General features: G+C 31.8%; 1 protein-coding gene and 2 non-coding genes across 3 annotated transcripts; 2 read left to right on the forward strand and 1 right to left on the reverse strand.

The window, feature by feature from the left end:
- The first annotated feature begins 3,435 nt into the window (after positions 1 to 3,435).
- On the forward strand, positions 3,436 to 3,509 carry TRNAV-AAC (transfer RNA valine (anticodon AAC)). The gene has a single exon. It is a non-coding gene; the product is annotated as a tRNA-Val (tRNA).
- A 207-nt stretch (positions 3,510 to 3,716) lies between these two features.
- Positions 3,717 to 6,017, forward strand: ACP4 (acyl carrier protein 4). Its single transcript, XM_079044714.1, has 4 exons — positions 3,717 to 3,875; positions 4,768 to 4,872; positions 4,996 to 5,118; positions 5,734 to 6,017. The coding sequence occupies exons 1-4, from the start codon at positions 3,816 to 3,818 to the stop codon at positions 5,866 to 5,868; spliced, it is 423 nt and encodes a 140-aa protein (XP_078900840.1). The 5' UTR covers positions 3,717 to 3,815; the 3' UTR covers positions 5,869 to 6,017.
- Positions 6,018 to 11,060: 5,043 nt separating this feature from the next.
- Positions 11,061 to 11,167, reverse strand: LOC145110216 (small nucleolar RNA R71). Its single transcript, XR_013709596.1, has one exon. It is a non-coding gene; the product is annotated as a small nucleolar RNA R71 (small nucleolar RNA).
- Between the last annotated feature and the right edge of the window lie 316 nt (positions 11,168 to 11,483).

Consider the following 11,483-nt stretch of genomic DNA (forward strand, 5'->3'; position numbering starts at 1 on the left):
GGGCTAAAGCACGTCTGTGCTTTAGCCACTTGTACGTTCGCAGATGGCATGGCGAAATCACAGATGGATTATACCCATCTGCAATTTTAGTGGCTAAAAATGCAATTTTGGTTTTTTTTGGCTATTTTCCACAAAATAATTAGTGTATTTGGCTAAATTTGCAATTTTCTCTTTATTTTTTTACCATAATTAATTATAGCTAAAGTTACTATTATACCTCTATCAAATGATTGGTCCAGAATGAGTCATACATTCACACAATACTCGTAGATTATATATGAACCTAACTCTCTCTCTCTCTATCTATCTATCTATCTATCAATCTATCTATCTATTTATATATATATATATATATATATATATATATACATATATATATATATATATATATATATATATATATATATATATATATATATATATATATATATATATATATATATATTTATATATATATATCCGCCGTAATAAATAAAGATCTTTTTGTCACATGTCACATTCTCATTTATTTTGCCACATGTAATTTTATGGTTATTTTAAATTAATTTTTATTCCACATGTCATTTTATGTTTTATTTTTCATTTTCTTAAATTCCAGATAGTATTTAAATGCAATAATAAATGCATATCAATTTCATTAATTGACTTTTCTTCTAATTTCAAAATTACTAAATTAAAGATTCATTAATTTTCTTTATTTATTTATCTAAATTATTTGTTTAAATTTAAAAAAGAAAAAAAAAAGACTTTAATTTTTATAATTCAATGTTTTCTCACTTTTCTTATAAATTGAAACTTCTCAAATGTTTAAATTTTTGTATTTAGTTTTTATTTTAAATAAACTCATGTAATACATGTGTATCACACTTAGTATATATATATATATATATATATATATATATATATATATATATATATATATATATATATATAAAAGCTCCGTTGAGATTAACAATAAAATAGAGATCTTGAGATTCAACCTCAACCACATATTTCAAGTCTGCCGTTCAAACCCTCCGACCTACCGCGCAGAAGGCTTGTTATAATCATAAATGATTATAGGGAATGATTATATAGCATCATTCGTTCATTTTCTCCTCCGCCACCATCCCTACCTCCACTATCACCACCTCTGACACCAGTCGACCCCACCACTGTCACCTCCGTCACTTATACCACCACCACTTCTGTCACCACCACCTTTTCTGCCACCAACTGTCATAATCATATATGATTACTCAGTCTGTGAACATACATATATGTATAATCATTTATGATTACACATACACTGCTGTTGTCGGTACACTGGAGCGTTAGAGCGGCAAATGAAAAATATATGGCTCAGGTTGAATCTTAAGATCTCTACTTTTTTTTTTAATCTCAAGTAAACCGTCCCTATATATATATATATATATATGTGTATATATATATATATATATATATATATATATATATATATATATATATATATAAGACTTTTTTACTATTAATTTGTTAGTTAAAAACTTTGTTTTTTTCTTTGAATATTTCTGTAAAAAAAAGTTAGTAATAAACGCAGTGGCTGAGACTCGAGTTGGACTCGATTCCCTTAAACATATTCGACGTCTGTTCCCTGGGTACAACAACCGTAACAGTGTGTACTGACGGATATATTCACTTGCCTGAAAGAAATCGCCGGAAGCAGGTGTACAGAGAAGGAGAAGGAAGAAGAGTATTTTCATTCGTGTGTTGAATGAGACAGTGAATGTCTCCTTTTATAGCTGAACAAGTAACAACAACAAATCAATCGTCATTAAGAAATTGATTGAGGCATTGAATGCCAATAAATGCCATTAAATACATAATTAATGCATCAGTTACAAAATTCAAACTAGAGACCAAAACTGTCAAATTTAGTAGAAACAAGGGCCTGTGTTTTTGGAGTTGCATTCGTGTCAATGCACAAGTTCGATGATTTTGGTCTACGAAATCCAAGGTTTGCACCCCACTGCGCGCGGGTAGGATTTGAAGTAAAACCATAGACACAAGCTTGTAAGTCTTTCATGCATTCAAGCTTATAAACCTAGTTGAGTTTGATCTTTCTACCAATGCGGGACTCATTTAATGTCTTTCTCCTAAATCTATTTTTCAATCTACACGTATGTCCCACTTTAAGTCTGAAACTCTACACAACATGTAAACACTATCTGTGAGAGAAGAGGTCTTTAATGCCTTTCTCCTTTTTGTTAAGGTTTTATAAACTTTTGTATGACAAATTGTATGAAAATTACCACAGTTTCTTGATTTTTCAGTATAATCCTTCATGGACTTTTATATAATTCAACCCTAAAATTAGGGGTGAGCAAAAACCGAAACGCAAACCAAAAAAACCGAAAAAACCGCATAAATCGAAACCGAAAAACCGAAACCGAAATGAAAACCGATGGTGCGGTATTTAGTTTTGCAAAAACCGAAAATACTCGGTGCGGTGCAGTTTCTAATCTCGCGAAAACCGCAAAAAACCGAATCGCACCGCATATATATATATATATATATATATATATATATATATATATATATATATATATATATATATATATATATATATATATATATATTAAGTGTTGATATTTGTAAGAACCAAGAACTTATGACAATTAAAATTTCTATAAATATAAATATATATCTTATCTATCGGAGGATGATTGTATATTTTTAAGCATACATTTAGTGGTAATTACAATAACAAATAATGTTTATGACATTTTTTAACATTTAAATATGAAAGAGTACTAGTGATGATAGTATCATTTTTATGAATACATTAATTGATATTATCGCATGTACCTGTGAAACAAATATTATATTAAAATCGTATTATATTCAAGCATTAGATACATGTTGGATGAGTGGTTATGTAATTTGATTTCAAACTAAGAGGCGGTGGTATCGGTTTATTTCCAAAAAATGTTTAGCACTCCTCATCTGAGTCAATGTAACTCTCTGAGTTACTTGAGTTTTAGTAAAAAGGCAAAACGAAAACAAAAAAAAAACTAACAAAAAACTGCAAAAAAAACCGAACCGTAAAAAACCGCAATAAAAACCGCAAAAACCGAACCGCATAAAAACCGAACGGTGCGGTTTCTAAAAATTTCAAAAAACCAAAGTTGCGGTTTTCGGTTCGGTTTTAGCCAAAAACCGCACCGAACCGCACCATGCTCACCCCTACCTAAAATTTTATAATTCCTTTTATTCAAACAAACCCTACGGGTGATCGAAAGTTTAACACGTAAACATATTTAATAAAACAATAAAATGTTATATAATTTAAACTTTGTATATTACTCTTTTATGATTTAATAAAAAATAAAAAATAAAAACTTTTCATTTTAATTACAATGTATTTAAAATAAAAATAAAGATTATGACAATGTTCATATATAAATAAGTCAAGATGGTTTCGTGGTGTAGTTGGTTATCACGTCAGTCTAACACACTGAAGGTCTCCGGTTCGAACCCGGGCGAAGCCAGAGTTTTTATTTTCAAATCTTTTTTTTTTTTTTTTCAAAACGAGCACGTGACTCGTGAGTCATCATCCATGACTCACCAAAGTGATTCGCCACGTCAGCCAGCTGGTAAAGTAGATTCTGTATCTGGATTGGATAGGGTGCACCCCGTGTGGGTTAATTCACGCCACTCGTACCTCAAAACGATATCCATTAACCCACTTGTCTGTCCATTACGACATCGTAAAGTCGACCAATCCTTTCTAACACACACCCTAATCTCATAATCCCCACACAAAAAAACCAACGAAAACTCCCATTCACCTCGCAATGGCTGCTGTTCCGATCACTTGTGTTAAGTTCACGACTTCTTCCATGCACACCAATCAGGTCAACTCTTTGACTTCTTCTTCCCATTTCTACTTTCTAAAATAGCAAAGTTCCTTGTTTTAGTTTATTCACCATTATGGTATTGATGTAGGTGATTCAATATTCCGAAAGCCTGTAAAAAGTAGTACATTAATGTGTAATATCTTCAATTCAATTTATAATATGGTTAGAGGTTATTGTGCTAATTATGCTTACTTAATTTTGGCTTGAAGCATTAGAAAATGGTAATTAGATTGGTAGGTTCTTGAGGAATAAAGATATTGGGCTACACAATATTGGCTAAAAATGTCAAGGTGTGTGCTAAATTGATTTAAAAAGAATTATTTGAACACGTCTATAATAGAACTCAATAAAAGAAACGATTATATATAACCCATTATTATGCACCACTAATGTTGTTTATTTAACCGCCTATATATAAATCCTAATCTTAATTCTTAGTTACGCCTTCTATTAATGTTCTCAAGTTTATCATGTAAATAAGATAAGATGTATATGTCTGTAGTCATATGTATTTATGCCTGTATGTAAATAGAGAATGTAAAATTGGTGATTTCAGCAATGGATGCAAAGATTTAAAATTTAAGACGCATGCATTGCATTGGATTGAGTTGAATTTTTGTCTTCATATATAACTATTTTGTTAAATATGATTATAAAACTATATTATTGCAATAATATATATTTTAATTTAGTGATTAAGGATGTACTTCAATAACCTTTTTTTTATCAACATGTTACATTTTGACTACTTTTAATAATATTACCAACGACCCGTCTTAAGTAAATATGGCTGATCAAATCACTCATTTATTATAGATACATAAATAAGCTGAAATGAACACTTAACTGTAACTTATTCACATTAATTTAATTTGTTTGCTTCTCATAGATAATAGGCAAACCTTCGATACACAAGTTAATCTCATTGGGTCGGGTCACAAGTGGCGTCCCTTGCTTGAGACTGAGAGAATCCCGTTTTCAAATCTCTTGTGCAGTAAGTAATCTCTTTCCTATTTTGTTTATCAAAAATCAAATATATATGCAGGTGATTATGTTTATATCGGACTATTAAATAATTAAAATTGATATTGGTAAATCATACAATTTGATAATATAGGCAAAACCAGAGACAGTGACCAAAGTTTGTGAAATTGTTAAGACGCAATTGGCTTTGTCAGCAGACTCTGTGGTTGAACCTGACTCTAAATTCTCAGCCCTTGGTGCCGATTCCCTTGATACGGTATATTTTCGTCATTGCTTAAATTTATTATTTCTACTAACCAACTTTATGACCAAACTCTTCAAAACAACGTGTTTAATGAGTTTATTGTTCTAATTATTATTAGATACGTCTTTGTGGTTTTATTTTCTTGCAACTATCATTTTTTGGTCATTAAATCCGACCTCAGCTATTATTATTATTATTATTATTATTATTATTATTATTTAATAAATATGATCAATTTGGCTGCTAGTTTTTTAATTTGCAAGAAAATAAAACAATAAGAACAATCCGTGCAAGAAAATCAAATTTTACATTGGACTGAAATGCAAATTTCTCAAACCACAAGGACCATTTTCATAACTTACGCCTATTGGTATAGCTAATGGCTTTAATGTTGATGCTTTGTAATAACTAATAAAACAATATAATACGCTTAGCTAAAATTTTGTATATTTGTTCTTGATTTGTATTTTGCATGAACAAGATGCACATAAATTATGACTATAGATTAAAAAATATATAATCGGATTGCAATCCAAGACTATGTATATAAGTTTATGTTTTTATTACTAGGTTACCTATTATAAGAACGTGATCTAAATTGGGCCATGAATGTTTGGATAAATATAGGTTGAAATAGTGATGACATTAGAAGAAGAATTTGGCATCAGTGTTGAAGAGGAGAATTCCCAAAACATAACTACGGTTCAAGAAGCAGCTGATCTTATTGAGAAACTCGTTGAGAAGAAAAACGCAACGGCTTGAATGTTATCATCATTATAATTGTATTTTTAGGCCACCCACTATATTAAACAATTCATTCATTTCAAGATTTTGTTTGGAATCGAGAAAAATCATAAGTATGATCAATTATTTGCTAGATTTTTGGATTTAATGAGACGTGTTTTTGGATCCATGGAATGTTATATTTTATGTATATTCCTCTTTGATAATCCTTTAATGGTCCGTTTTCCTACATTGTTCACATTATAAGCCGATAAAGATTGCTTAATTGATCAGAGATGGAATGATACTTAGTGAGATTGGTATTGGAATCGGTCTATTGTCTAAGGAACCGTATTTGAATTTTTGCAACAACTTCTTGACTTACTACATGACTTCCATTCTTGAAATTCTGTTAATAGATGGAGTGCAACTTGGGTGCTCTAGACTCTTTTTCGTTAGCGGAAGTTAGAAGACGTGTTGATGAGGTCATTCTTCCTAAGGGTAATATATATATATATATATATATATATATATATATATATATATATATATATATATATATATATATATATATAATTTATAATTATATATATATATATATATATATATATATATATATATATATATATATATATGAGTCATATATATATATATATATATATATATATATATATATATATATATATATATAAGTAAATTACACGAATCGTCCCTCGTGCAGGTGCCAAAAAACACGTTCAATCCCTATTTTTAAAAATTAACTCGGACCGTCCCTCGTTAGTTTAAAATTTACACGCTTCATCCCTCTGGGCATAAAAAGACTATTTTGCCCTTATTTATTGATTTCTTATTTTCTTTTGTTTTATATTTAATATTTTTAGATTAAAAAAAATGAAAATAGATAATCCCTACCCCTTCCCCTTCCCCTTCTACAAATTCCTTCAACCTTCGATTCCTTTTTTTTTCACCCACTCTACACAGTGCTGCCACTTACCTCCATGAAACCGGCGAAACCCCAAATCAGTGAACCAAAATCGGACCCCAAACTACCATCCCCTATCTTTGTTCTCCCATCTGCCTTAAGAACACCAGTGGCCCGTCGCCGCCTTCCATGTCCTGTTGTCGCCTTCCCTGCTGCTAATGTGGCCTAGGTTTGTTTGATTTACTAGTCGTCGTGTGTGTGGGTGTGTGAAATCGAGGATCATGGTTGCAACCTCCAAGAAGATCATGGTTCATGATAGGGTTCAAGGATTACAAAACCCAGTTCTGATTCTGCTAAACTCCCAGTTCTGATTTTGTTAAACTCTCAAACAGGAAGCACTAGGGTTTCGAGTTTTTCAATTTAGCATCTAGGTATTGTTTAGACTGTAGCTTATATTTTGGTGTTATGATTTCCTTTTCTGATATGAGATTTTGCATGTAGCTTAAGTTTTGAATTTGATTTTGGATTTTGATTTCAGATTTATTTTGGTTTTTGATGGCATAATCTGATTTGGTGTGGTAGGGGTTATCGGAGGTGAAAAGCAGCACTCGGTGGTTTTCGGAGTTGAGAAGAAGACAATGCAGAGAAAAAATGAGGTGGTGGACGGTAATGGTGGTAAAAAGGGGTTTGTACTGGTGGTTTTGCATATCTCCGGTGGTGGTGGGGTGATGTGTTCTTCAACAAGAGAGAGAGAGAGAGAGAGAGAGAGGGGAGAGAAATTGTATATAAATGATTAAAATATTTTTTAATAATTAATAATAATCAGATTTGTCAAAAATAAATAAAAAATAAATTTAAAAGGGCATTATAGTCATTCTATGTCCCATAAGGGATGAAGCGTGCAAATTCAAACTAATGAGGGACAAAGCGTGTAACTTTTTACGATGTGAGGGACGGTCCGAGTTAATTTTTAAAAATAAGGACTAAACGTGTCTTTTGGCACCTGCACGAGGGACGATTCGTGTAATTTACTCTCTCTCTCTCGCTCTCTCTCTCTCTCTCTCTCTATATATATATATATATATATATATATATATATATATACCAGATGGATTAAGTATCTTACTCGTAAACTTAATATTTTTTATTGGCGTGTCTTGTTAAATATTATTTCTACTCAGGTTAATTTGGATGCGAAAGGCATTGAAATCCCTTCCATATATTTGTGGTATTTGTGACTCGGGTATGGAAGATTTAGAGCATATTTTCATCCATTGTTAGGCGGCATTGGCTTTATGGAGTTTCACTCGAAGATGGTGCGATTTGATCACTTAATTTTTATCATTGTTGAGGATGTAGTTCATTGAATCGAGGTGCATCGACTTTCTAATGTCAAATGATTGGTGTTGGGGGCTATAATCATGATTATGTGGTGGCTCATTTGGATATTCTTTTCGATGTCAAAAAATCTAGAAGGAATATATTAACTGATAGATTGATTGATTATTCCTATAGTTGGATTGCGAATAGAAATAGAAAAATAAGTATTAGCAGAATGTTTTGGCCTTTAAACCCTATTCTTTCCATCTCGTTATTTTTTGTTAGCTTTACGCTAACTTCATAATGGAATCATTCAGTTGTTCGAAAAAAAAGAATAATAACCTAGGTTGTTCAAAAAAAAAAGAATAATAACCTAGGTTGTTCGAAAAAAAAAGAATAATAACCTAGGCTAACTCTCAAATAGGCATTGTGAAAAAAATTTAGCCAATTAACATTTTAAGTTAAATGCATACTTCAATAATTATGTTTTTTTATAAAGCAATACATCATAATTCTTATACATCACAATTGTTATTGACATCAATTATGCAACAACATTTCAATTTGTTAATAAACATTCAATCATTTATCGATGTATAATGATATTGTCATATTTATACACTTATTAAGGCATTATTTTAATACATTTGAGCATTAATTTGGGAAAATACAAATATATTTGATACTTATAAAGTTAAATTCTATCTTGCAGCCAAAAAGGACATTCTCAAGGAAAATGAGCTGAAATTTACGAAAGCTGGATACTTGGAGGGCTGAAGCTGATTTTGGGAGAAAAAGGAAGAAGAAATCGAGCATAATGCATTTCCTACGATGTGAACATTTGATTCCCATGACGTGGCATAAAGAATCTTCTCGATCCTAGCAAAAACCTTCCTCACGACATGACTATTACTTGTCACGACGTGACCATGTGTCAAGACCAAGAAACTTCTACGGAAAAACACAGATTACTTAGCGCATACGGGATTAGCATGACTCCCACGACGTGGCATCTATTTCCCACGTCGTGGAGACCAAATTTTGGCAAGTTTATATATTCCGATCATTAGGTCGAAAGAGAGACTTCTAGAGCAGAGAGCTGTGATTAAAAAGAGAGAAAACACCTTCTAAGAACCCTTAGAAGGCAGAAGAAGATTAGAGATCAAGAGATCAAGATATTGGAGCAAGATTTCACATCACTTATTCGATTTGCCTAGATTTAATCATGTTTAACCTAGCATTCTATTTGATTGTGTGTTTTGCTGCCTTAATCATGGGCTAAAACCATTTACTTTCGTTTAGTAATGATGAACCCTAATACTACATGTTAGTTTCTCTTTTCATGGATTTAATGATGTTGGTTTAGCTTGTGTTTGATATATATCAATACCTAGTATGTTAAAAGTTTCAATCTTTGTTACTTAGATTACAAGTTTTGTGTAGTTGAATGATCACTTTAAGTGCATGAACTTGTTTACCTAGTTATTTATGAATCTTGAATTGCTAGAGCTAGTGATTGGCCAAATCCTAGATTAGGTTATAAAGATTGTTGCTTTAACTGTGTTAGAGAATATAATTACATCATAATTTATGTTTTGATTATTTGTCTACATCATAGATAATTAATCGTAGATTATCATTCATAGCCCAATAATCCTCAATAATCATTTAAGTGTCCCACGTGTGTAAGACAATTGCATAGTAGTTCATAAATTAGTGAAAACATTAGGAGATCGGACCAGGACTTCTAATAACATTTATATTGGTAACCAACTGAAATTAATCCATGTTTTGAAACTAACTATAGGAAAAAAGGTGATTAAAGCTAAACGGAAGTATCTTTATTATCTTGATTTATAATCAACTTTAATTGTTTGCTTGAGTTTTTAGTTGTTTTAGTTACTAATTTAAGTTAAGTTGAACTTGAAAAATCAGATAAAACCCCCCAATATTAGTTGTTTCTAATTACTTTAGCTTTTAGTAGTTATTTTATTAATTAAAATATCGTTCCCTGTGATCGACACCCAACTTACTTTACTATTCTATAATTTGACTAGGTACACTGCCTAAGTGCGTTTAAGTTGATTAAGTTTATAAATTGAAAACTAGTAGGTATATAAAACTACACATCAAGTTTTTGGTGTCGTTGCCGGGGAACGACTTATTTTAGTTTTAATTTAATTCCTATTTGTTATTTGATCCTTTTTGTGGGGTAAAAACCGCAAAAGTTAATTTTTAGTTCGTTATTAGTTTTTTTGTTTTATCAGATATCACGACGTGACCATCCTTTGGCCACGACGTGAAAACTGTGTTTTTCAGTTTTTTGTTTATTTCATTTTAGTTCGTTTTTACGTGTTTCTTTTGTTTTGTTTCAGTGATATATAAACAAGGGATCAAATTTTAAAATTGTTCCACCACTTGATAATCCAAAATCCGCTTTTCACAAGAAGAAGGATAAAAAGCAAGGCGAATCTAGTAGAGGTTTTCAAATAGACAAGGTAGAAACTTTCGAAAAGACTCTCGACAAGAAAGACACCGGGTACGAGCCGAAAACAAAAACTGAGAGAGATTATGAAGAAGAATTCAAAAGTGAACCCGACAACACGATGGTGAACATTGATGAAATGACCATGGAGGAGTACCAAAGGCGGATGCCTAATGACAATGGGTCAGGTCTTGTGCCACTAGAAATTCCAACAACGACAAACTTTGACGTCAATGGACACATTCTCTCGATGCTCAAAAATATTCCGTTTTCTTGGAAGGACCATGAATATGCCTTTCGACATATTGACGAGGTGTTGGACATTGCAAACTACTTCAATGTTCCAAATGTTTCACGAGATGCAGTGCTACTAAGGATGCTTCCAGTCACATTACATGAGCTGCTATAGATCGGTTAAAGTCACTTGCACCTGGCGTGATCACTACATGGACCAATCTTCACAATGAGTTCATTGAGCAATTTATCCCTCCTTCAAAGATAGCAAAGCTAAAAAATAAGATCCAAAATTTCCAACAATTAGATGTTGAATCTCTATATGAAGCGTTGGAGCATTATAAGGGATTACTTCGCAATTGTCCACAACATGATCTTAACGTACAACAAGAGATTTCCATTTTCTATGATGGAATTAATGTGAGCACTCGCCAACTCCTTGACTCTCAAGGACCAATGACTAAAAAGCATTCAGCAACCAACAAGGCGTTAATCGAGGAGTTTGCTAAACACTCAAGAGAACACCACGAACCTCGAGATGATGTGACGAAAGGAAAAGCAAATGGTGATGGTGTTGGATTAGGTGTCTAAGCCCATAACTATTATTGACATGTTCTTGACCCGAGAGTAGCATGGTCCATTTAGGTTGCATATCACCAGGACAATTTGATTGGATGGACTTTTGAGAAGAGG

The sequence above is a fragment of the Lactuca virosa genome, chromosome 4 (genome assembly GCF_052849685.1).
Source record: "Lactuca virosa cultivar CGN04683 chromosome 4, Lactuca_virosa_CGN04683_v6, whole genome shotgun sequence".
Taxonomy (NCBI): Eukaryota; Viridiplantae; Streptophyta; class Magnoliopsida; order Asterales; family Asteraceae; genus Lactuca; species Lactuca virosa.

Bases quoted from the DNA above. Each gene is read 5' to 3' on its own strand.
- ACP4 (XM_079044714.1), top strand. From the start codon at position 3,816: ATGGCTGCTGTTCCGATCACTTGTGTTAAGTTCACGACTTCTTCCATG. The intron at 3,876-4,767 runs GTCAACTCTTTG...TGCTTCTCATAG, and splicing joins CTTCCATGCACACCAATCAG to ATAATAGGCAAACCTTCGAT. The intron at 4,873-4,995 runs GTAAGTAATCTC...TTGATAATATAG, and splicing joins GTTTTCAAATCTCTTGTGCA to GCAAAACCAGAGACAGTGAC.